At 34.2% G+C, this 27,537-nt stretch overlaps 1 protein-coding gene across 3 annotated transcripts in view; it reads left to right on the top strand.

The window, feature by feature from the left end:
• Positions 1–27,537, top strand: part of POT1 (protection of telomeres 1) — an 80,626-nt gene that overhangs the window by 34,128 nt on the left and 18,961 nt on the right. For all 3 annotated transcript variants that reach the window (XM_019452619.2, XM_019452620.2, XM_019452618.2), the window contains exons 8-13: positions 6,143–6,273; positions 9,444–9,734; positions 14,163–14,318; positions 19,488–19,657; positions 20,784–20,872; positions 25,455–25,511. In XM_019452619.2, coding sequence (XP_019308164.2) covers positions 6,143–6,273; positions 9,444–9,734; positions 14,163–14,318; positions 19,488–19,657; positions 20,784–20,872; positions 25,455–25,511 — 894 coding nt within the window. The remainder of the gene's footprint in view (positions 1–6,142; positions 6,274–9,443; positions 9,735–14,162; positions 14,319–19,487; positions 19,658–20,783; positions 20,873–25,454; positions 25,512–27,537) is intronic.

Below are 27,537 nucleotides of genomic sequence, written 5' to 3'. Positions count from 1 at the left end.
TGTAGCATGTATCAAAATGTATAGTCAGTCGTAGCATGTATTTTTATTGCTGAATATTAATACACTTTGATAGTTATTTTAAAAATTATTATTGTTGTGCCTTTCTTATTTTAAATACAAATGCTGTGAAGATAGAGGCCATTGCTAGTCTTAGTATAAATCCTTACACCTAGGTATACCATCTACTGTGGTTTCTCAATATGTGGGGTAAAATGTAAAACTCCTCCAGATATAATTCCAGAATGACACTTAGGAACTCACAGAATATCAGCTTACATACCTACCTACCTAATTCGTATTTAATCTGTATGTGTACTCATACAAGCATGTATATCTCTAACATAATGTTTATGCTTTCTTTCCTGTCTTTCCTTATCTTTACCAATATGATTAAAACATGAGGGAAAATTAATGTAACTTCACACCAACATAATTAAGGGAGTGCTATTATATTTTGTATAGTAAAACAGATAAACTTGTAAAACAAGTAAAATTGTAGCATATAATATTGTGTTGATTTAGCGATTTGCCTTTTATAATTTTTAGTTGGGTTTTCAGTAATAAACTTTTATAGAAATAGAAACTTACTGAAATACTGATTGGTTTATAAATAGTACTGTAATTGGTAAAAGGAGATGAAATAACTTTCATGGAGGAATTTTTTTTGTGGATTGTATAATTTATGCATGTATGCTTCTTTGATTAAACTACCAGCTTCCTCTTATTATAAAACTTCAAGGCAGTTTACACTTAATCATATTGATGAAATTAGGTGAGTTACTCAACATTGCAGAATATAGGACCTAGTTTATCATTTGTTATCTTCTCCAGATTTATATCAGGTTACGTGAAGTTAAAGTAAATACTTAGTCAACGGTTTACATATGAAGTCTTGCTAAAGCATTAAAGTCAAGACTTTCTCAAAGGTTTAAATATATATTTTATTATTTTAAAACATTTTAAGGAATTTATATTTATTTTTATATTAGCACCTAAATGTACTATGTAGGTAAGGTAAGAATACTGATTTATTAAAGTTCTTTCTACTCTTCCTATCTTTCCTGCTGGTGTTAGCTATCAAGAAAACAATTATCTTTTGGCTTTGTAGCTTTATTATTAAAATATGAAGTTGTAAGTTGTGATTTCACAAGTTATTTTTCCTTCATTTGAGAATGAGCCAAAAATGAGGCATGGGGAAAATAAGTACTTTAAATATACAATCATTTTTGATGGATTATTTGGTAAGACACTTTGAAGCAGGAAAATAAAACATTTAGCAGTTTGCCTCGTTAGTATTTGTTAAAATGGGTAGCTTGGTTTCCAGTCATGTCATAAATCAAGTGCTATTTGAAAGAACCTTTTGAAAGCTATTTAATATTTCATTTAGATTGTTGTTTTTATTGCAATTGAGAGAAAATTATTGGACAGATTTTTTTTTTTAATGTCTTTTGTTTTCTTGGATGTGAATTTTTGTTTTCTTTCTTTGTTAATAACATTTTATTAAAGGGGTGTGCTTGGGTGGCTCGGTTGGTTAAGTGTCCAGCTCTGGATTTCAGCTCAGGTCATTGTCTCAAGGTCCTGGATTGAGCCCCGCATTGGGCTCCGTGTTGGGTGTGGAGCCTGTTTAAGATTTTCTCTCTCTCTCCCATTGCCCCTCCCCTGCACGTGCATGGGTGTGTATGCTCTCTCTCAAAAAATAAGAAAAAATAAAATATGAACACATGGTGGGTCTGTTTGGCTTAAACTTGCTAAAAGTCACAGATGATACTTTAAAAAGAAAATATATAAGCCAAGAGAAAGAGTAAGGGGGACACCTGGGTGGCTCAGTCGGTTAAGTGTCCGACTTTTGATCTCACCATTCGTGAGCTTCTTTGAGATTGAGCCCCTCATCCGGCTCAGCACTGGCAACACGGAGCCTGCTTGGGATTCTCTCCATGTCTCTCTCTCTTTTTCTGTCTCTCTCTCTCTCTGTCTCTCCCCTGTTTGCTCTCTCTCTCTCTCTTTCTCTCTCTCTCTCTCTCTCTCTCTCTCTCTCAAAATAAACAAACTTGAAAAAGAGAAGAGTAAGGAACAGGCACTTAGCATATGATAGCTCAGCTATGTGGTGCACAGTGTGCTCCGTTTAAGGAGATGCCACTTTCATCCACATGGAACCACTTACATGAAAACATGCAGGTGTGGAGATTTCAGGCCCCCCACTCAAGTCCTGATGCAGCTGGGGAGCACTCTTCTGCATAAATCTGTACCAGCACGTGGCCCCATTTCATTTATGGACTCCGAACTCTGAGCATACACCGACACACCTGGCAGACACACACCTGTTGCGATGCTCTTTGGGCATCCCCTGAGGTTTTCTCTCTCGGCCTCCATTCCCACCCCAGCTCTAAACCTGACACCCTCACCACCCTCACTCTGCACCTGATTCCTAGGGAGCCTGGGAGGAAAGGCCTGGAGAAGGAATGTGTACATTGCAAGTGGCATGTCTGTTCCTCTTCGGGTTTATGTGAAAAGACTGGAATGCAGATGCACGTGTAGGTGCAGTGAAGACTGCTTCTCTCTTGGGCTCAGTAAAATTCCTCTGGAAAGCTCTTCAGGTTGTGCAGTATTTCTTTTTGAGAAAAGGGGAGGCTTTTTTCTAATTTGCAGGAAGGCACTGCAAAAGCTAGACCCTGGAGTCCTTTGTAGCCCACCAAGTCATTTTTTAGAAAGCTGACATTTTCTTAGGAAAAGTAAAACAATGAGACAGGTTCCAATATTTTGAGGTTTAGATTAAGCCTTTTTTAAATTAATATTTTGGTTTTTTCATTTATTCCTCAATATTGTGTATGTGCTGCAAGGCTGGAACTATGTCAGTTCATCTTAGCTAACGTTTAAATTCAGCTATTATTACTTACGCCCGCTAAATGTGCAGTTTTGTTTTTGCTTTGTAGCCCCAGTTTACATGTGGCTCATTTTGAAGCATTTAAAGCAAGAAGAATGTTGTAGGATTACTACAACTTAAAATCACATTATGAATATAAGTAGTAAATAGTTCTCCAATACAAATATGATGTGTGAGATTGCTCATTCTATTACATATGAATCTGCAATGTGTGATTTTGCAGAAGCTGTCAAGAAAAATGTAAAAAAAAAAAAAAAAAAAAACAACCAAGTTTGATGGTGCATACCCGAATCGGATTTTGATGGACTTGTAATTTCTTTGCCCTGTGTTTTGTCTGTCATGGAATTTTATGAAATTTAAAACCTTCGGAGCATTTGTGTTGTATTCTAAGTACATTCATTGTTAGCAGTGAGATCTAAAGTGCTCCTGTCTTTGCGTTTAGCTTTTGATTCATCTAATCATGGTGAAGGGACTGGCTCTGTCAGTTTCCTTCCCGGTGACTATTGGCAAAAATTTCTCAGTAAGTGGGGGAGGGTCAGAGAGAGAGGGAGACACTGAGTCTGAAATAGGCTCCAGGCTCTGAGCTGTCAGCACAGAGCCCCATGTGGGGCTCAAACTCACAGACAGTGAGATCAGACCTGAAAAGAGGTCGGACACTTAACTGTTCAGTTCTTAATTCTTAACAGCATTTATATAAAGAAGAAGAAACTCCAGATAGTGTCTCTGAACTTTGTCTCCTTGAAAGGTGTTACAATACTTGAGCAGTGCAATGCATTGGGGATGCTTCATTTCACTCTTGTGTCTGTCTTCTAAGCAGGGCCCTCATTTTTCCTTTTAAAAAATCAATTTAGTATTTTATAGCATAGGTAGGAATAATGAACTAATTGCTAGAGTAATGAAATAGCAAAATATTTCAACATATAGAAATATAGCTAAGGTCTCCTAATACATCTTAGATTTATAAAAGGGTACAATAAGGCCATATGATAATTGCAAACAAGAATGATTATATTCTATTAAAAATAAGTAAAATTGGTCTTTGATTTTTTTGTAAGACTGCTAAGAAAAAAAAACAAACCGTGAAACAACACTCCTCATGAGTAGAGGTACTAAGAAAGGAAATTCTGAATATAAATTTGGGCCCAGTGGATCCTGCTGGTGTATCAAGAAATGAAGATGTAATAATTTTTGCTCTTTGAAGATGCTTATCAAGGTTTTGATTTTATTTATTTTTAAAATGTTTATTTTGAGAGAGAGAGAGAGAGAGAGAGAGAGAGAGAGAGTATGAACAGTGGAGGGGCAGAGAGAGAGAGAGAGGGCGGAGAGAGAGTCCCAAGCAGGCTCTGAGCTGTGAGGCCCAGAGCCCAAGGCCAGGCTGCATCTCAGGAACTGTGAGGCCATAATCTGAGCCAAAATTAAGAGTGGGACACTTAACAACCAGCCAGCACTCCTGATTTTAAGTTTTCTTTTTTTTTTAATGTTCTCTGAATTATTTCCCCCTCTTCACAGAATCAGGTTTCTTTTTCTCCCTCCTTCCTTAACTCTCTCTTCCCCCTCTCCTCCCTTTCCCCTCCCATTTCTATTCTCTGCCCCTCCCTTCTTTCTCTCCCTCAGCCTCCCTTGGCCCATTAGTCTGTCCTTCCCTTCTTCCTGTCTGCCTTCCTACCTTCCTTCTTTCCTTTCTTCCTTCCTTCCTTTTTATTTTTGCCAGATATTTATTTTACCATAATTGTTTCCTGGCTTTACATTTTAAAATGTAGGTATGGCTTGTTTTAGGTTATAAACATTCATCTTGTTTGCTTTGTGTATAAGTACTTTGTTTTTCCATACAATTTTGATTACTACAGCTTTGTAGTCTATCTTGAAATCTGAGATTGTGATGCAGTCTTAGATTGTTCTTTTTCAAGATTGCTTTTCTAATTGATCTCCTCCTTGAATGGGAAATCTGATAGAGACAAATAGTACTTGCATAGGGCATGTTGGTTGACAGTGTCATTCTAGGGTGGGTGAAAAGAGGGCTGCCCATCAGGCTGTAGGCCCCCTAAAGTGATAACATGGAAGGACTTATTCTGGGTGATAACACCCAGATTGGAAGACTTAGCACCCTCTGGTTAATCAGTGAAAAATGTCCTTGGAAAGCAGCCTGTGTTCCTGGAAGTACTAGGTTTAAATACAGTGCCTCCCTACCTGAAATCATTTTCCTGGGTAATAGAGGTCAGGACAAGTGGTTACTGAAACCGTTCTGTATGTAAACTTTTAATTAACCTTGATTTGACTCTACTTTTCACTCCCACCCTTAATCCCGGTGGCTTCTATCTTTATTCCAGCCACTTTATACTATCTTCTGGATTTCAGCCTCCCTGTTTATTTTATCCCTAACCATTTGTTTTCCCATCTTCCTGTAACATGTTGCTACCTTCTCCCCTGCTCTGTCATTCCTTCTCTCTTCTGTTCCTTCACGGTCTGGGTTTATTCTTTTCTATCCCAGTACTGTAATTACTAGGGTACTGGGAAGGGCTAAAGTCAACACATTTCCTCAGTGTGCAACTTTCTGAAACATGCATATCTCAGAGTAGCATCTATTACAGTTTTTACTACCACCAGTATTTGAAGTTTTCATTTTCATAGCAACCCAAGTATTATTAGTGGTTTCTTTGGGTTGTTGTTTTTTTTTTTGGTTTTTTTTTTTTTGCCAGTTTCTTGTTCTAACGTGTAATCTTCTGTAAGGAACTGGCAAATCCTCATTTTTTTCTTTTGAGTTTGTTTTTGTTACTATAATTTTCTAGGAGTTGTTTGTTCACTTGAATTACATAGTCACTGTGAAATTCTGGGTTTTATAATCAGTTTTCATAGGATTTTCGTGCAGAATATTGATTTTCCATCACATTTACTTCAAATACCTTCTAGTCTTTTGTTTTCACCCTAACTTTTATTATTTTATAAGTTATGTTATTTGAATGTTTCATGATTTCTAAACTTTGAAATAATATAAAAGTCATGCCCCTCCAGATAATTTATATTAATTAGGATTTTTATTTTTGTTTTACTAAATTTTCTAAAATTTTTGTGGAATACTGTTGCAAAATAATTTGGCAGTGCATTTTGAGAGCCAAGAAAATGTCCCTGTGTTTTGATCCTGTTCTCAGAAGGCTTAATTAAAAGGAGGGATAAAAATTTGTTTGGTGTTTTGAATTCACCCATATTCTTATTTTGTCAAATTCTTTGAAATACCAAAAGGTAAAATATTTTTATGTTTTCCAGATTATTGCTCAGTTGTAACAATTGTGGACCAGACAAATGTAAAGTTAACTTGCCTGCTCTTCAGTGGAAGTTACGAAGCCCTACCAATAATTTATAAAAATGGAGATATTGTTCGCTTTCACAGGCTGAAGGTAAAATTCATACTGTCCAAACTCATATGTATTTGAAGAGGGCTCTGTATTTTTCATTAGTACTAGTTAGCACTAATTATGTGGTTGCTGTGGTGGAACATGGCATCAGCCATTTCAAGAGGTAAGAAGAAATGTAAATAATACTAGACTTCAAGTAATGAATATTAAGAAATCTCCTCATTTGGACAAACTGTGCCTTCCTTCCACAGAAATGTGTTAGTTGCCATGATTAAGACTAGTTGCATTTCCTCTTCTCACTTCTAAAGATAGATTGATGGTTTAAAGGTTTTCCAGGTAGAGTTGGGTTTAAAAAAAAAAAGCCCTAGGCTGCTGGGGTTTTGTTTTGTTTTACTTTTTTATTAAAAACTTACACAAAGATTGGGAGATTGTGTTAATTCAAGTACAGTGAAAGCATTGAGATGTGAGTATAAAATCAAAGTAAGTTGATCTTTATGAAAAATGTATTAAAACATGAGCATATTTCAGTTCTTACAAAATTATGCTAAGCAGTTAAACAAGTAAAGGTAAAAAAAACCCACCTTTATTATGAAAGTACAGCTATTAAATACTATCTGATTTTTTAAAAAATTCAGTACTGTAATATTTTCAGTCCGTAGGTTTTAAGTAGTTTTGTCCTTTCATCTTTTCCTCTTGTTACATGAAGATTTCCATGCAACTCTTTCATTATCTTGATTGTCTTTTTTCTTCTCATGCTTCAGTTATTCTGTGTCCCTCATGGTCAGTGAGATGCTCATGAAGTGAGCACAATATTCTGGGTGTGTTCTATTCTTAGTTTTGGTAAGAATTAGCTATCTTGATCTCTTAAGGCCCTTCTCCTGAGAATAGAAGAGTAGTAGAGAATATTTTTGTTATGTTAAAAGAGAAATAGAAATATTATCATCGTAGTGTTATCATTTCTCACATACTGTTGTTTCCTATAGTATTTGTATTCCGAGAGTGCACTCTTCCCTCCTAATGTTTTTAGTTGTTATTCTTGCTGTTGTTTAACTGAAGTAGACTGTACATCTCTCAGTTCACAATATAAGTATAGTCTGTAACTAGCACTCGGAAACTTCCTTCATACCCCATCCAGGAATAAATACTCTCATAACTTCAAACAACATACATTAGTTTCATCTCTGTTTGCTCTTTATATAAAGAGAATAGACTTCAGGTTTTGTTTTGTTTTTAATGTCTGGCTTATGCCCGTGTGATTCAACCATGTTACTGCGTATAATTTTAGTTTGTTCACTTTCATCGGTAAGTGGTATTCCGTCGTGTGAATGCATCAGAATGTATATATTTTGTGGAACGTTTAACTAGTTTTCAGTTTGAGGATATTATGCTGCCGTAAACAGTCTAATATCTTTTAGTGAGTATATATATTAATATTTTTATTAATGAAAATTTACTAGATAAGCTAAATAGATTAGATATATCATGTTTACTTAAAGATTGTGGAACAATATCAAATGGTGAAACCTGTCATTTGAGATGCACAAGAAAACAGTGTGAATGGGAAAAAATATATTTATAGAAATAAATAGAAAGGACTAGAATTTTTCCAAATTTGATGGAAAACATTGACTTACAGCTGTTAGAAACTTGGTGCACTCCATGCTGGCACCTCAGAGAAAAACCACATCTAAACAAGTCACTGTGAAATCATTGAAAAAGATTTTAAAAATCTTGAAATGAGCTGGCAGAGAAATAACACATTCCACATAAGAAACAATACCAGCCATCTTTGATTTCTTATCTGAAATGATGGTGCCCGAAGAACAAAGCAATGATAAAAGTGGTGATAGAAAATGTATTCACCTGGAATTTTGTATCCAAAGAAAATATTTTCCAAAAATGTGAGAATCCCCAGCCAGTGTATCTTCAGTACAAGTAAACGCTAAAGGATGGTTATTCAGGACAGAAAAGCATGCTACCAGCCAGAAACTTTTGATGGTTAGGAAATGACCAAAACTAAAAAAAGAAAATGGTGAAAGATAATGTTTTGTATTTCTTCCCAAAATTTCACTAAAAGATAAATGGCTATTAAAAAAATAATAATAACATTGGAAGATGGAGTTTATAAAATAGTAGAAAAATATGAATGATAGCACAAGGGATAGTTAAAAGGAATTATACCACTGAAAAGTTATTATCTTCAGATAATACTTTCAATAATACTTTCAGTAGAAAGTGTAAAACAGGATATGGGCAAGTGGAAATGTGACCTGGAAACTAGTCATTATGTAGTAGAACAATACTGATTCCAAATAGACTTTGCGGTAAAGATTCATTCATAATTCAGAGGAAATAAACAGAACACTAATAAGGTCAAAATAAGATGGGAAAAGAACAGTAGAAGAACAAAATTTTTAAAGAGCAAAAAGGGGGGGGATACAAAAGGAAAACAAGACAGTAGACTTAAATATAACCGTATCAGTAATTTTATGTAAATGGACTAAACATTCCTTTTGCAAGGAAAAAAAAAATAGACCAAATAAAAAAGCAAGAACAAACACCACTCCCCACACCAACAGGCAAGTTGCAAAACTGTAGAAAAGATATACCAAGCAAACAATAAACATAAGGAAAATGAAATCACTATATTAATATCAGACAGAATATTACAGATTAAAAGGGGGGGCATTTCATAAAGACAAAACGATTGCTTTATGAAGAAGATGTAAGCATCATAAATGCATATGCATGTAATAGCAGAGCCTCAGAACCTGAAAGCCAAAGTCTTTGTCACTGTCTTGCCTCTCAGTCAGACTGATGAAACCTTAGCCTCTTCCGTTTTGTTCACTTTGAAGTCCTGTATTTTAAGTGTTCTAGTTTTCCTCATAACATTCATAAGTAATTGTCACTATCCTTTTTCCTTTTGTAAATTATACCTTAATAAGAAAAGTAACAATTGTGAAAGTGCAAGCTTGATAGGATCAAGGGGTTGACTACCTAGACCTTTAAAAAATAGAAATAAATGTTACACAGTGGACCTTGATATAGCCTGGTTGATTTTATAATTTCATATGCTAATTAAATGAAATATATTAATTGCTTATATTCTTTATTAACTGTGCTGGCAAGATTTTATAATCCCTCAAGTATCTTACTTTTCGGGTTCTGCATCAGTAAGCTATTCTGTTTTCTACTTTGCCCGACTTTCTTAGATCCAAGTGTATAAAAAGGAGACTCAAGGTATCACCAGCTCTGGCTTTGCCTCTTTGACATTTGAGGGAACTTTGGGAGCTCCTATCATACCTCGTACTTCAAGCAAGTATTTTAACTTCACCGCGGAGGACCACAGAATGGTAGAAGCTTTACGTGTTTGGGCATCTACTCATATTTCACCTTCTTCAACATTAGTAAAATTGTGTGATGTTCAGCCCCTGCAGTATTTTGACCTGACTTGTCAGCTCTTGGGCAAAGCCGAAGTGGATGGAGCATCATTTCTTCTAAAGGTAGGTATTTTAAATACTTGAAATTATAAGTTAGCACCACCTACATATCTATAAAGAGCTTATAGCTCAGCATTCTGAAGGAATAAGTATGCCCACTATTGTATTATATTAAGAACTTTCAATCTAACTTACCATTTTTGATGAGCATAGATATTCATGCAGCTCTACTCTTGAACTTCTCTTTTTTTATGCATCCAGAGAAAAATAGTATTGTCAATAGTTTAAATATAGGTTATGGTTTATTTATATATTTCTTATTTTAATATTAATAAAATATGGAGTTGTTTTCTGCTGTTATATTTCAGTTACAATTTTATGTATGCATATTTCTGCTTCCCTGTCAAGGTAGCCTTGCTTCTCATTTATTTTCTTGGTTCATTGATGTTGGCTTCTCTTCCCATGTCATTTCACTGCCTGCCTCATGGGTAGATCACAGATGGTTTTGAAGTGTTTATTTTTGTTCTTGTTATGTTTTGTTTTTAAATCAGAAGGATTTTAAAAAGTAAAGTAAGACCTATCTAATCTTTCTTTACACCTACCCCAATTTACTCATGAATAGCTTCTGAAAAAGACAGTTGTCCAATATTAACCTCACCTATCCACCCTAGTCAGAATGCGTTTAAACAAACACTGCTTCAGCTCCGTGCCTATGGTTATTTCTTTAGCTTCTGACTCTATGAAACAACAGGACAAGAAACTGTACCGTGGCACTTGGACAAGTATTGGGTTTAGCATTATTATCATTTATACCTTGCCCTTATTAAGGAGTTGGTGAAGATAAAAGCTATTGAATGAAATATGAAGTTTTTAAAGTTGAAAATAGCATACATATATACATGTGAAATACTTTGAGAAAAGTAATTACATGCTGTAAAAAAGATAGGTAAGTCAAGTATGACATCTGAAGTTAAAGCAAAGTAAAATCATCCAAAGTTAGAAGAAATCATAGGTCAGCCAGTCATACTGATCACACTTTGGATGCCCAAAGTGACATCCTTAACAGTTGAACATTTGATAGGCACTGAATACTTCCAATGGCACATAGTATGCTGTGCAGAATATACTCCATCTTTTCACTGCTGTGTAGAAAATTCTTAAATTCTGGGATAAAATCTGCCACCTTTTAGCTGACATGGCAGAATGTACGTTCATTCTAAAGCAACAAAACATATGCCTGCATTCCATTTTTATAGATAGCCTTTTCAGATAAGTGAAAACAGCTTTTACGTAGATGTTATTTTAAAACACAGCATTCGGAAGTGAATGTAAGACTTTCTTGAAGACAATTTAAATCTCAGAAGTCTGTGTATATTCTTTGACTCAACAATTTTATTTTTGTAAATTTATTTTTGTAAATTTTCTAAATTTACTTCGTAAATGTGGAAAAATGAATTTAAGAGAATATTCTTATATTGCAGTAACAAAAATTAGAAAACTCATACTAACAATGGGGAATTAATTGTGTGAAGTGTTTCCGTATTATGGAATACTCTGTTACAATAAAATGACATTGTACATGTATAGTTACTAAGATAGATATTTATAATATTCTATTTAGAGATTAATGCAGTTTTCTATACTAAAATGTATTATATGCATAGTAAAAATGTATTAGGAAGAATATATAGCAATATTTTACTCATTACCTCTGGAAAATTGAATTTTGAGTGATTTGTTTTTCTGAGATTGATTTTCCTATCACACAGCAGAAATAACTTTTTAAATTATGTTTTAAGCACAAAAGGAGACAGACATTATTCCAAGTGAGTTGTGGAAAGCATGGAATGCAACAACATAATTACTTCCAGTGTTTGGGCATCTGGTCTCATATCCAGTCTGAACATGGATATGATACCAATATTGATTCCTTTATTAGTAACTATGATACTAGTTCATTTTAATCATACCAGTAGACATGTTACACCAATAATGTATTAAAACAGTAATACACTGCAATCCATGGTTTATTTTAGAAATCAGAAATTTAAGGAATTAATTTTAGGATAACTTTAGGAAAATTACATTCCTCTTGGTGAATGTTCAATAGATTTGTGAAAATGTTTAGCAAATTATGTCAAATGTTTAGAATTAGAAGTATGCCTCCCTAACTTGATAAAAAATTTCTCTTGTAATCAAACAAAATATTTAGTGTTCAAATTTTGGAGTCAGTAATGCCAGGAACAAGACAAAAATACCCACTATTTTCTGTTACCTAATATTTTTCAGGAAATCTTAAGAAATTCACTAAGAAAAAAAAATGAGAGCTATAACTCTTTAAAATTTTTTTTTATGTTTATTTTTGACAGAGAGAGAGAGAGAGAGCGAGCGAGCGAGCGCGCATGAGCGGGGGAGGGGCAGAGAGAGAGGGAGACACAGAATCGGAAACAGGCTCCAGGCTCTGAGCTGTCAGCACAGAGCCCGACGTGGGGCTCGAACTCACAGACCGTGAGATCATGACCTGAGCCGAAGTCGGACGCTCAACCGACTGAGCCACCCAGGCGCCCCAGAGCTACAACTCTTTTAAAAGAAAGAAAAAGAGAAGGTCATTAGTCACAAGATGTAAAACCCAAACAATGAACTGAAAGGCTATTTGGATTAATAAAATTATTCAATGAGATAACTGGTTTAAATATTAGTAAAATGTAGCTTTGGTACCTATCAGTAATAAATAGAACATATACGTGAACAAAAGTTCTTTCAAAGTCACATCAACTGTGAAACAAGCCAATTCATGAAAGAAATCCCTGATATTCTGTGAAGAAAACTACAAAACTTCATTGAGCATATTCAAATATTTTTTTATTCTTTCTTAAAGAATAAAATGCCATTTTAATTAAAACCAAATTTTCTAAATTGACTGTAATTCTAAAATTTATTAGAAACATTAAATGGTCAAGAATAAAACAAGAATAGCTTGATTAAAAAAAACTCAGATATCTGATATTAAAGCATATTATGAAATTATAGTAATTGAAATTATAGTGCAATTAGTTAATCAAAAGATTAGGAACCTCTTACACTGTACATACAAGACATACATGATAATAACATAACATTTCAAATTGATGAAGACAGATTGCTAAATGGTGATTGTTATCTATTTAGAAAAGAATCAGATCTGTACATAAGATACAAATTCCTAACAGATTAAGTTTTGATACAAAATTACAAAAGTTCCAGAAAACATTAAAAAAAAAAAAAAAAGACTTCTAGGTGATTAGAACTGAAGCATAAAAACAATGTAGCTACACTCTACTCTCTCAGCCCCTCCCCCAAAAGGCTGGGAGATTCGTCTGTAAAGCTATTTAAAAGTCACAAAAACAGTATGAAAGAACACATTCCAGGTGGAGAAAAAAGTTCGTGACATACACTGTACCTGCTCCCAGAGTGTGTATCCTGGTTCTTTGAATAATTTAGGGAACGGTGAGTGACCCAAACTCAGTGATTGTTTAGTTGAAACTTGGAATAGTCACCAACGTTATTCAGTACTTCCTCTGTAAGCTCACGCTGGCAGACAGCTGAAATGAGTGTATTCTGTTCAGAGAGCCTGTTTCTCTTGTCCAGCCAAATTTCTCACATGCAGAGGCATTCTTATCTCGTGCCAGATGTCTTTTGTCATACCCTTTTATAACAAAGCACAGCCATCTCTTCAAAGCCTAGCACAACGCAGGCTAGCTCACACCCTAAGGATAGGGTAGCACATACTCCTCCTGTGCCCATGTTCCCATCCTCATCTTAATGTAGCATACGTAGCAATCCAAGATGTCCTTTCCTTTTCCAGCACGATTTTCATTCATTTGTGTTCATAACCTCTAACTTAAACAGAACGTTCCTATCTGTACTTTTAAAAGCCTCTTCCAAATGAAAACAAAGTGAAAAAATAAGCAAAGGTTAGAATACATTCCTAAAAGGGATTTATACTTAAGAAAATGAGCAGATGTAGTCATAAAGGTGTATTTTAAATTATTTAAAATAGCAAATCACCAGTACAGGGATCAGTTTAATAAATTTTTGTATATCCACAGCATAAAATGAAAGAAGCAATTGACGATCATATTTTAGAAAAATATTTATATTAGCTGATAAATTGCTCGACAGTAAGCTAAGAAATGCAAAGCAGAATATAATGCCAGTTAAAAACAGAAAAAGACACATAAATACACAGAAGAAAAAAAGATAAAGAAATTCAACAATGTGTTAGCACTTTTTTTCCAGGTAGTGTCAATTTTTTTCTTTATAGTTTCTACATGACCTATATCTATGTAGTCCTTTTACAACCAGAATATACACCATTTTTAAAGTTTAGCAGATATTTGGGGGAATACATTTAATACTTGTAAGTTATATTACCGGAAAATAATGTTCTTTTTAAAGTCTCCACTGTTGCTCAGAAAGATCATTAAAGTTTGCTTTACCCTGTTATGGCAGGTATGGGATGGCACCAGGACCCCATTCCCATCTTGGAGAGTCTTGATAGAAGACCTTGCACTTGAAGGAGATTTAAGTCACATCCATCAGCTACAGAATCTAACAATAGACATTTTAGTCTATGATAATCATGTTCAAGTGGCAAAATTTCTGAAGGTGATGTTGAGTAGCAAATGTTTTCTATTTTGTGTTTTTATCAATGTGGGGGTAAATCACATTTATAGATGATATTTGAGGTCTAGAAATTAACTCCAAATTTATTTTTCTTTAATTTTTATTTGTAAAATGTATTTAAAATAAGTTATTAGAAAAAGGAAAATATTAGAAGATTTCATTAAATTATAATGGCTTGAATAACTTTTAAAAATTAAAGAACATTTCCTGGATATTTTAAGACTGTACACAACTTTACCATAAAAGTAGTAAGGAAAAATGTTCTGGTATATGGTTGTATAAAATGTTTGTAAACTTAAACATTTAAGCTTTATAAATTGGGTTTTGAAAATTTAGCCTACAACTTTCTACTCATTAGTTTAAGAAATTGTTGATCCACCTCTAATATCTGTCATAAATTGTGTGTGTTTATACTGTACAGTTTATTAGAATTTGCTCACTGCTTTTGAGTTACTGGTTTTTTTAGGTAAAAGCTCACTGTTGAGATGTGGCACTTCTTGATTATTAATATTTTAGGGAATATTTTTCTTCATTGTATTGTGTCTTTTATTTGGAAGTATCTTTTCTAGCAACATATGGCATCATTATAACAACAGTGATAATAGCAACATTTGTTAAACACTTCAGATGTATTTAGCACTATCCTGTGTAGTCAGTATTGTCACCATTCCCGTTTTACATATGAGAAAACTGAGGAGTCAGCTGTTAAGCCCAAGATTTCACGGCTACTTGTATGTGAATCTGTAGTGTTTGGTTTCCAGAGCCAGTCCTTTTAAGCAGTATAAAGAAATGATTTTCTTTATTGCAAATAGCTTCGATCCTACCTTTAGGGAGTTATACAGCCTGCTTATAGAAAGTTATATGGCCTACTTATAGGAAGAAAACAGTAAAAGTGAATTGCAGCTGTTTTCGATCTGAATTTTATCCCCAGTCTCCCTTTGTAAATAAATGTTCTTGGAGAAGGAAATAGTTCCTCTAACACTGCGTTACAAATAAGCCCCCCCAACTCATCGATAAATGAGGCTAAAGTCTGGGTCCAGGAGGGGTGATAACTGAACTTGCTTGTCCTTTATATGTATGTATGTATGTGTGTGTGTGTGTGTGTGTGTGTATACACGTTTTCATACCTAACAGATCAGAGAAAATTGACTGTTGAAAATACATTTTTGATGCTTCTCCCTGATTTTGTCTACACTGATTATTTCAAAAATACACATAATGATAGAGTCAATTCAAAGTCTCATTTTTTTTTAATTTTTTTTTTTTTTTTTTTTTTTTTTTTTTTTTTTTTTTTTAGCGTTTATTGGTTTTTGAGACAGAGAGAGACAGAGCATGAACAGGGGAGGGTCAGAGAGAGAGAGGGAGACACAGAATCTGAAACAGGCTCCAGGCTCTGAGCTGTCAGCACAGAGCCCGATGTGGGGCTCGAACCCACGAACCTTGGGATCATGACCTGAGCCGAAGTCGGACGCCCAACCGACTGAGCCACCCAGGCGCCCCTCAAAGTCTTTTTAAAATACAGATAGAGTTCTTTTTTGAATGAAAAAAGATTTGCATTTTTTTTTAGATTCCGCTTTCACAATTTAATTTCCTCTCTTTCCCTATGCTGAATTTATAAGTTTTCCTATTCCCTCTCACCTGTCCAAGACTTGAATAACACCTAGCACAGTGCTTTTCTTACAGTAAAGATGAAGTAAATAGTATCTGCTAGTGAATGAACAAATCAATGAGAGCTGTGAATTTTTTTCAGGTCCCTTTTTGTTTACCTTATCTTACCCACTAGAGGGTGCTCTGAGCGCACATTGCTAAGAAAATATAGGGCACTTAATCTTTTTCTAAAGATATCATAATATTACATTATTTATCTACACTGTAATAGAAAAATGGAAGGGATTTTCTCTGTATAAGTAAGGCAACTGTAAGCTTTTAGTTAATGTATATTGACATCACATTTTATTTATACTAAGGAAACCTCTATACCATTTCATATTAACTTAAGAAATTCCCAGTCAGATGACATTATACAAATGAATTCTTATCAACGCTTGAAGACAACTGTTTGAAATTGCATTTTTATACTGAAATACATGGGACACATGTATTTTTGTTGCATAGGAACAGGAAAAAAAAATGTTTTTAATAAAGAGAAGACAGTGAAGGCAATCTAAGTATAATATAATTGGCTTTTATATGCAGTACATTTTACAGTTGAAATCGCCCTTAACATTCTTCCTAAATTTTGCTTTTTGAGTGTTACACATTCACACATGCACAAACCCACCTATATGCGGGCACACACACATGTGCACAAGCACACACACATCACAAACTTTTTGTCTAGAAATTAAAGCAGTGTATTTCTAATCCCCAGTCTTATCCTGACACAATTTAAACATAATTATAAAAAATTTATAGTCATAATTATGTTTTGGCCTTCAGTGACCCAAGAGCTATATAGTTAGGTTATTTTCAGACATATACAGGTAATTAAAACTATTAAAGGGAACTTCTCGATAGTTTATAGGGAAGATTTAAATTATTTCTAAAGGGATAGTGATTTCTTAATAGCTACATTTGCTTTGCTTTTTTATTTTGCTAGCGGGGAGGGACAGAGGGATAGGAGAAAGTCTTCAGCAGACCCCTTGCTCAGCATGGAGCCCAACACAGGGTTTGATCTCACGACCAACCATGAATGAGATCATGACCTGAGCTGAAATCAGGAGTTGTAGGCTTAACTGACTGAGCCACCCAGGCACCCCTGCTTTACTTCCTTTTTGATATTCATTGAAAGGGATATTTATCACAATTTGTGAAAGTATATTTTTATAATTTTTGGTTATGACTCCCTCACTTGTAATTTTAGAATCTTATCACATTACTGACAAGACTAAGCAATGTGTGTCTATTATAGTACAGCATCTGGCACATTTCATGGTATATTTAGCCAGCTTAAAAAAAATACAATGCTGCCTCCAGAAGGAATTTGTGGAAATAACAATTTGTCATCTTGATAGCCTATTTATATAAATAAATTCTTTCGTGGTCTTTAAATATTGTTTTATTATGAAATATAGTAGTGGAAAAGATAGTGTAATAAATACCCATGTGCCTACCATTCAAACTTAATATTTTTAAATGTTTTGCCACACTAATTTCAGGTGCTTTTAATTTTTAGGACATAAATCTCTACATGTTGAGTCTTCTTTGTACCTCTGCTCATTCTCATGTTTTGCTCCTTAGTATCTTTCTATTTATCCTAACATGTAGGTATATACACCCAGGTTTATTATGCTTTTATTTTAATAATGTACTTTTCTCTGAAAAATGCATAAGGTATATATATTATTCTGTAATTTACTTTTTTCTTTTATATTTTTAAGATATATCCATGTTCATACAAGTGTCTGCGTTAATACCAGAGAGTCTTAATTATTACAGCTTTATTTTTAAATGATTCTACAGATCAAGCAAACCTTCCCCTCCCCCACCCCCCACTCCCGCAGTTTAGTCTTCAAACTTGACTTGCTGTTCACGTCTGTATGCATTTTCAGATTAGCTTTTCAAATTTCATGTAAGACACTGGAGATTTTGATTGAAATTATACTGATTTTAAAAATTAATTTGGGGGGAAATTACTATCTTTATAGTGTTAAAGCTTGTTATTTATGAATATGATATCTTTCTCCATGCTTAGGCCTTTAAAAGCATTTTTTTTAATTTACATGGAGCATTTTATTTAGAGGGAGGTGGTTTTTAATTTGTTTTTTTTGTTTGTTTGTTTGTTTTGTTTTTTCCTTACGTGACCTCTTCCCCCAACATGGGGCTAGAACTCAGGACTCCAAGATTAAGAGTTACGTGCTCTACTGACTGGGCCAGCCAGGTCCCTGCATGTTTTAGGCCTTCCCTAAGTGCTTTTTTTATATGTGTACTAGTGTATTACCTACTTTGAAAAGGAATCACAGAATAATAAACATCCAGAAAAAGTTAGATAAAAGTAAATAGAAATGGAGTGTTTTGTTTTGTTTTTTTCTTCTAGTATCTCACTTTAGAGACCATAAGGAAAACTAGTTTTGTCTTCTTTTCTTTTGGAGTTTTCTTTCTCTGACTCTTTTTACCCTGCTCCTCTGCCATGTTGTAGATGTATGTCAGTGAAAGAAGTCAGAGAAAAAAAGACCTAAATGTCCTATCTCCTTCTCACAAAAACATGACTGGGTTGGAAAAAGGTTATGTAGCTTCTTCCTTTGAGTAGGTGTCAATTTCTTTTATAAACATTCTGCATCTGTCATTTTAAGTCTTCTCCCTTAAACAAATACTCTATAGTTAAAGACATTTTTAAGACTAAATAAAACATCTAAAATTGTAGAACATTTAGTTAAAAATTATAATTGGTTTAGTTTTGTATTTGAACTCACAGAATGTATTTCACATGGTGACAAGAGTTCTTATTACAAAAGTTTTCTTTCTATAAAACTTGTGGAATAGAGGGATATTTTTGCTATCTCCATAGAACTTGTGGAATAGGGGGATATTTTTGCTATTATAGCGCATTAAAAAATATTTTCTAGTATTCTCATAATGAGAGTATTTTAGCAACCGTATTTAATGAAATCTTACCTTCAAGTAGCTAAAGCAAGTTAAGAAACCTTAAACAGGCTTCCAAATCAAATAGAGGGCTTGGGTTTGATTTAGGTTATAGGTTTCTTAACTAGTGTATTTTATCACTGCTAAGATTCAGTTTTATTTCACACTTCAGTATCTCTGAAATGTCTTTCATTAGAAAAAACATACGGATAGATAGATACGTAATATGCATATGTACATACACTTATATACTACATATACACATCTACATAAATACATGAGTCTACGTATGTGTAGGTATATACATATATACGTGCCTAAATATACACGAACACGTATATACACATGTATATACACATGTGCGTGCACACATAAAAACACATTTTGGTTTTGATACAGTGTCCTTGAGACTGATATTCAGTACACATCAGTATCGCATACCAGTATCCTTTCTGATAGGTCAGCACTTTTGACTGTTGGTCTGTGCCCCATATTTGTTGTTAAGTATTTTATGTATCAGAAATTGTTTGATTTTTCTCATTTTTTAAATCGTAAATAATCTATTTTTAGGTTGGAAGCTTTCTTAGAATTTATAGCCTCCATACCAAACTTCAATCAGTGAATTTGGAGAACCAAGCAACATTGTTAGCTCTAGAGTTTCATCTCCATGGGGGTACCAGTTATGGCCGGGGAATCAGAGTCTTGCCAGAAAGTAACTCTGATGTGGATCAACTGAAAAAGTAAGCAAATGATACACCTATTTAGAAGTTGTAAATAAGGTATTAATTAAGCTGATTTCCAAGATACTGTTGTTCTGTGCTGGGGTGGGTGGATTTGATAAGTTCTTTGTAATCAATCCTCATAGGCTACTGTGCCATTATCCATTTGTCTAAATAGGTGAACCAAATGAAACCAAACTCAAGTGATTGCAGGTTCAAATAGCTAAACAGTAGCAGAGCTAGGGGTGTAATGTCAGGTTTCCAACAGTTCTTGTGCACTTATGTCTACTCTGTGTGCTTATTCTCTTCTTCCACCATGGGTCACATTCCCCACGTAACACCAACAAACAGTTGAAACTGGAGCTGAGCTCAAGTTTGGAAAACTTGATACATATCTAGAATTCCAAACGTACTTAATCCTGCCATGAAAAAATAATTATCTTTCTAAAGTGCCTAGGACCGATCAAATAGGTAACAGAAATGTTTTAGAGTATATTTTAAAAACTTTGAAATGTGCCCAGAAAGTGAATAATGCCTTAGGTCCTGCTACATATGCAGTTCCCTTCTTTGTCAAGTGTTTCTGGTGCTCACTGTGTACAGAAACTTTTTGACCAGGATTCTAGAGGAATAAAAAATAAATCTTCTGCATGTCTTCAAAGAGCTCTAGAAAATGACCTGTTCAGTAAGTTCAAATGAAATAATATTTTTATGTTTTAATATATTGAAATAGTATGACTTGTAAAGCCAATTAAATTAGCTATTTTAATAATCTTCTATCAGTTGTACCTCTTTATTTCTCATATTTCCATATATAGAGCATAGTATTTTACTTTTTGAATCCGGAGTAAGATTGTTCTGACAGAATGCCATCCAATAAATTCCTGGTTTACTTTTGTTTGCTGTATTTCATCATCCTACTGTTTCACTCATATCTTTGTAGAATCAGGTTTTTTAAATTTGGGGGATCTTAGAACTCCCAGATACTCTGAAGAAAGCTGTAGACTTTCTACTGAAGACGGTGTACTACACACATACGTAATTTTTATACAATTTCAGTGATTTCTTATATTCTAAGGATAGAACGGAACTGATCATATTGACTTTGTTTTATGCAATTTGATTTGAAATTATATTCTTTCAATTATAGGGTTTTAGAATCTGCAGATTTGACAGCCGGTCAGTGTTTTGATGGTATATGTCAGTCAGAACATGAGGACAGCTTTCGGTCTCTTTCAAGTAAGGACAGTTTTTAATGTTAACAGTTTAGTCTGTGCTAAGTAAAATGGCTTTATCAATCAATATTCTCTTTTTTTGAATATCTTCCCATCTCTGCTTCTTTCTCTTTTTTGTTAAATCCATATTCATTGTAAAGGAATAGGCTAAATCTTTATCTGTGTCCTATGCAAAGTAAACATTATTCTTCCCTTATTGTGTAATTGCATTTTCAAATTGGGATGGTAAGGATTACTTGATTTGTGATATATGTAGTATTTATATGTATATATTTATATGTGTATGTATATATATTCATTAAGATTTTGTATTTCCTAGGCAACCATTTTGCCTGTCAGTTTCTAATATGAACAGTGATTGTTTTTGCTGCTTTATTTCAAAGAGCTCAATTATTTTTTGATCATACATATTTCAGAGATGCATATAGATCCCAGTCTTTATCAAGTTAATCAGGTACCTAGTTACAAGCTCTTAAACACACACATAGTTCTGTATTATATATTATATTATTGTATACTGTTCAAATCTAAATTTTAAAAATCTGCAAGATTTTTGTCCTTTACTATTTTGCCTTACTGTCTTAATGTACAAGGGTACATTCTGGGACCTAGAATCTATGCCATTTATATATGCATACACACACACACACACACACACACATATTTACAATCTATTTTATGAGTATTTTTTTTTCTATACTAGTAATAACAAGCATTAAAATTAACATGTATTGCTTGGTGTAGGAACTTACTAAGTGCCTACATGCATTAATCCTAACAGTATTCCTTTGAGGTTGAAATTGTTTTGTCCCTTTTACACAAAGGAAACAGGCTTTGAGTGACAGGGGTCGTGTAAGTCACCCAGGGTTACTTAGCTATTAACTAAAGGCAAAGTCAGTCAGATTCAACTGCAGATTATTTGATTTTTTTTGTACCTTTTTTTTTTAAGTTGAGAGAGAGAGAGAGAGAGTGCGAGCAGGGGAGGGTAGGGAGAGAGCGAGAGACAGCGAGAGAGAGAGAGAGAGAGAGAGAGAGAGAATGAGAATCTTCATCAGGCTCCATGCTCAGCACAGAGCTTGATGCAGGGCTCGATCCCACAACTCAGGGATCATGACCTGACCTGAAATCAAGAATTGACATTCAACTGACTGACCCACCCACGTGCCCCTGATTTTTTGGACATATTTTAAATTTATTTCTTTATTCTCTCTGCCTTAAAACTCTCCACATTTCCTAGCACCTGGCCAGATCTGTGATTAGTTAAACTACAATTAGGAGGGCAATTTACTTCAACTGACAGTCATTTGGAGACAGCATAATTTGTAATTACACTTTTTGAAATTTCTTTTCTCCTTTTTCAGAGATTTTAAAATTATTTTTAAACTATAAAGTTAATAATACATGTCATGATACCAAGTGACACAGCTTCCTCATGCCTTTATGCCCACTACTGAGGTAATGTTAACAGTTTAGTGTGGTTTCTTCAACACTTTCATGTTTATAGAAATATATATGCCTGTACATTAACAGATATGACTTTCCCCTCTGTTTAAAATATTTTAAAAAATGGGAATACTACATAGTTGCTTTGTCAGTGTATCATAGATCTCTTCCTGGGCTAATCCATCTTAAACTCATTTTATTTTATTTTATTTTATTTTATTTTATTTTTAAAAATTTTTTTTAACATTTATTTATTTTTGAGACAGAGAGAGACAGAGCATGAACGGGGGAGGGTCAGAGAGAGGGAGACACAGAGTCCGAAACAGGCTCCAGGCTCCGAGGTGTCAGCACAGAGCCGGACGCGGGGCTCAAACTCACGGACCGCGAGATCATGACCTGAGCTGAAGTCGGCCGCTCAACCAACTGAGCCACCCAGGCGCCCCAAATCTTAAACTCATTTTAATAGTTGCATACCCAAATCTTAAACTCATTTTAATAGTTGCATAATGTTTTGTAATGTGAGTCTAACATTATAAATGTAGCTATTTTCCATTTGATACACCTTCAGGTTTCCAGTTTTTTGCTCTTACAAATAATGCTTTAATAGCTATCCTTGAACAATTATAAATTCCTGCTTTTCTTTCTCTAAAATAAACTTCTAAAAGAGGAGTTGACAGATCAAAGGATAAGTACATCTTTTATTTTAATAGATGCTGTCAGATTATATGACAAAATGCCATAGAATTCATATGAAATAGCAGTGTAGCAAATATAAGGTGATATCTTACTTAGTTTCCTTGAGTACTTGGGAAATAGAAAATATTATATATTTTATCAGCCCTTTTTACTTCCTCTTCTTTGAATTGTCTGCTCTTACCTTTTACCTGATTTTCCATTGGGTTTTTAACATTATTTTAAGCAGTTTGAGGGAGACCATATATATATTTTACACAGTTTCTCTGATTTTCTTCTTATTCGACTGTTTTTAAGGTTTTTACAATTGTTTTCACTTCATGCAGAATGGCTAATACTAGGTGATCAGATTCATTGAAATTCTACTTAGCCAGCTTATGATGTCCAGTCAGGTTCTCTTGTCATGAATTCTTATGCCATTTATTAGTGATGTTGAGGAAGAAGGACTATTAATGCATGTTTGTGTATGATTCCACATAAAAAAATTATAAAAACATACTATAAAATTGTTTTTAAGTTTATTTATTTTGAGAGAGAGTGGGGGGGGAGGGACAGAGGGAGAGAGAGAGTATCCTAAGTAGGCTCCACACTGTCAGTACAGAACTCAATATCAGGCTCGATCTCATGAACTGTGAGATCATGACCAAGAGTCAGATGCTTAACCACTGAGCCACCCAGGTGCTGCCCAAACATACTATGATATGCAATAGAATGTAAGCCAAAGTAATTCCAAAATATGGATACTTTTTTAGTCTCAAATTCATTTTAGAAAGCACTATTAAAACTTACTGCTATGTTCACTTCCTTTGCTTTCTTGTTTTTTTAATTTTTTTTTCATGTTTATTTATTTTTAAGAGAGAGACAGAGCCAAGCAGGGGAGGGACAGAGAGAGATGGAGACACAGAATTGAAAGCAGGCTCCAGGCTCTGAGCTGTCAGCACAGAGCCTGATGTGGGGCTTGAATCCTTGAACAGTGAGATCATGACCTGAGCCAAAGTCAGACACTTAACCGACTGAGCCACCCAGGCGCCCCTCCTTTGCTTTCTTGTTAAAGTAAAATCCTATTTTATGGTGTTCATCAAGCCATCATCTTATTAAATTTAATAACTTTATTGTCTTATCCACTTCTCCATTTATTTCTTTCACAATGTGTTTTTCTAAAATAATAAAAATTTTCAAACATGCAGAAAAATTGGAACAGTTGTACAGTGAACACTCATATACCTACTCTCTGGATTCTCTTTGTTCTGTCATATATTTCTCTCTCACTCTCTCCTAATCAACCCATCTGATAATTTGATCCATGTCAAAGTAAGTTGCAGAAATAAATACGCCTCCTCAAAACTTCAGAATAACATCATTAACTAGAATTCAGTATTTGTTGATGAACCTTTTTGATTTTTGATGTAAAGTTAAACTCAGTGGACAACTGAAGTGTACCATTCCACAAGTTCTGGCTAATACATAAACCTGTGTAACTTAAACCCCTTTAAAAATGTAAAATATCACCCTTGTTGCAGGAAGTTCCCTCATGTTCCTTCCCATTCAGTCCATCCCCAGAAGTTCTGATTTTTTTCCACCATAGATTGTCTATAACTTCAAATAAATGGAATAATATATTCTCTCTTATGTACTGTTTTTGAAATTCATCTGTATTGCCTGTATCGCTAATTCCCTTGTAATACCCAGTAGTACCCTATGAGGTAGACATTGTTTTTAATATGAATTTCCAGTCTTTGCACCATTAGTTTTTTTGTTTTTTTTGTTTTGTTTTGTTTTTTGTTTTTTCCTATGAGATGGCTTGGGTGTCTTTGTCAAAAATCAAGTGAGTGTAAATGTGGATTTATTTCTGGGTTTTCCAGTCAGAAATACTTCATAGTATGGTATGAAGTAAACTTTTTTCTCCTAAAACTAATTTCCAGTTTTTGTAGCACCAGGGTTGTGCTTTCCCTTTGGGTTGTTTCCTGCTTTATCAGAAATCAAAGTGACCATGTAAGTGCAGGTTTATTTCTAGGCTTTCTATGTAATTCTCTTGATATGCTTGTCAGTTTTTATGCCAATATCATATTGCCTTGATTACTGTAGCTTTATAATAAGTCTTTAAGTCAGGTAGCATAAGTCTGCCAGTTTTATTCTTTTTCAGAATTATATTTTATATTCTGGATTCTTTGCATTTCTACTTAAGTGATAGAGTCTCTTATCTTTTACTGTAATAAAGCCTCTGCAATTTTGATTAGGATTATATTGACTCTGCAGATCAGTTTGGGTAGAATTGATGTCTTAACAAACAGTTTTGAGCCTTCTAGTCCATGAACATGGCATGTTTTACTATTGTTTAGATTTTCTTCAATTCTTATCAACAATGTTATATAGTTTTCAGTTCCATATGGAATTTTTCATGGATCTTAAAACTGTATAATTCTTCCTTTTTCTTTCCTTTTTCTTTCTAGGCTCTGGATCAGTATCACTGTATGAGGTAGAAAGATGTCAGCAACTATCAGCTACAAGTAAGACTATGTTTCATTTTTGAAATAAGGGTGTAATAGTGTGCATAATAAAGTCTGTCCTTACATTTATCAACTAATTTGTTCCTATCTATTATTGAGAGCAGATATCCATGAGGGCGAAAATATGCACATATTTATCTTTCATTTCTGTACCTCATCCTAACTGGCATAAAATGGAACTCAGAAAGATACATGTTTTTACATTGAACATATATTTTAAGTCCTACAGGTATGAGGTTTGTAAAACATATTCTGTTTAACAGTGCAGTGGGGCTTATTTCATTTTGAGAATGTGATAAAATATATGACATAATTTTTATCTATTCACACTATGAATTTAGCGATGTGCCCATAAAGGCAGTATACCCCAAAACTTTAATGTTAGCAATGATAGTAAATCTGTCAGATGCCCTCTTTCTGTTAGTTCAGCTAAGATGAAAAAAATTAAGAAAAAAAATTTTTAAGCACGAGTCTATTAAATAAAGCTCTATAATATACTATTATAATAATATGAGTTTCTCATTGGAGAAAGAACATATAACTGTGAAATGAGGGAAAGCCAGAAGAAAGAAACTTGTGGTGTTGTATTGGAATAGGAAGGGTCAGTATGGACTCATGATTTTATAAATAAATGTAGAAATAGATGTAGATGTCTGTGTGTGTGTGTGTGCATATATATACATGTATGTATATATGTATACATTTATACATGTGCAGGTGCGTGTGTGGAAGTATAAGTATGAACACATTTGCATGTATATCCTATCTCTGTCCAGTTAAAGGGCTTCAAAATAATGGCAACCCAATAGCAATGGATGCACCTCATGCACAGATCTTGGTTTATAAATGATATTCCCCCTTAAAAAGAATCAGGGCTGCTTGGAGAGATAGCAGACTCCAGGATTGGGACAGGAGAATTACAAGATGAATCCAGAACATCTTGTTGTGCCAGAAGGTAAAGAAGTTCTCAGTTAATTATGGAGCATGTCAAATCTGATACAATTTGAGCATCAAAATAAAAAATACTAGTGATGGAGTAAAACCGAACAGTAGTAGGGATCCATTAGTCCGTGTGGATAGTAAATAAAAGAACAAATGAATGAATGAATAAATATGTGCGATTGAGTGGAGAGCTCCTAGTTACAATAGAACGACAGCTAACGAATGTAAAAGGAATGATGAAGTTAGGAAAAAAAATCATTTTGCAACCATGATAGTAATAACTGACTTAGTTGTAAATCACCAGTGGGTCCTAAACTAGCAGGATCCTAAATGTTTACTGAGGAGTGAGATACTTCTATTTCCCCAAGTACTTTCTTATTAGTTATAAAGGGGGAAATAATAAATTTATAGTGGAGAAGAAACCTGCTGAACACCACTATAACCAAGTGAGCAAAGTTAACATCCCCAGGAATGAAAACGCTGGTGACTTGTATGCCTCTTGTTCCAATGCAGAGAGGGACGCCTGTATCACTTGCAGTATACTAGACTGCCAAAAGGGCATAATCTGTATCTGACCATGAGCAGAACCAGACACACCCAAGTCAATGGCCTCTGCTCAAATATATCAGTGTCATAAAAGACCAAGAAAGGCTGAGGGACCATTCTACATTAAAGGAGTCCAAAGAGACAGGAAAAATAAATGCAATGCATGGTTCAAGACTGGATTCTGGACCCAGAAATAAAGATCTAAGGAAGAACATTACAGGGACAGTTGGAAAAATTTGAATAATGTCTGTTGATTCAGTGATAATGTTACATATTCTGAAGTTGAAAATTGCACTGTAATATGCCAATCTTCAGAATCTTCTGAAATACACAGTGAAGTATTTAGGGATAAAAGAGCATGATATCTGGAAATTATTCATAAATGATTCATGTATATATATGAATATGTAAGGAGATATATATGGAGAGGGAGCTACCAGATGGAGATGATGACAAATGTGGCAAAATATTAACAAGGTTGGCAATAGAACTTAAATAATTCAGTTTTATTGTATCTGGTTCAGGGGAATTCGTATTA

Source organism: Panthera pardus, unplaced genomic scaffold (assembly GCF_024362965.1).
Source record: "Panthera pardus isolate Hobbes unplaced genomic scaffold, ASM2436296v1 HiC_scaffold_8, whole genome shotgun sequence".
Lineage (NCBI taxonomy): Eukaryota > Metazoa > Chordata > Mammalia > Carnivora > Felidae > Panthera > Panthera pardus.
The sequence above is the reverse complement of the archived record's forward strand: the minus strand, read 5'-3'. Positions and strand labels throughout refer to the sequence as shown.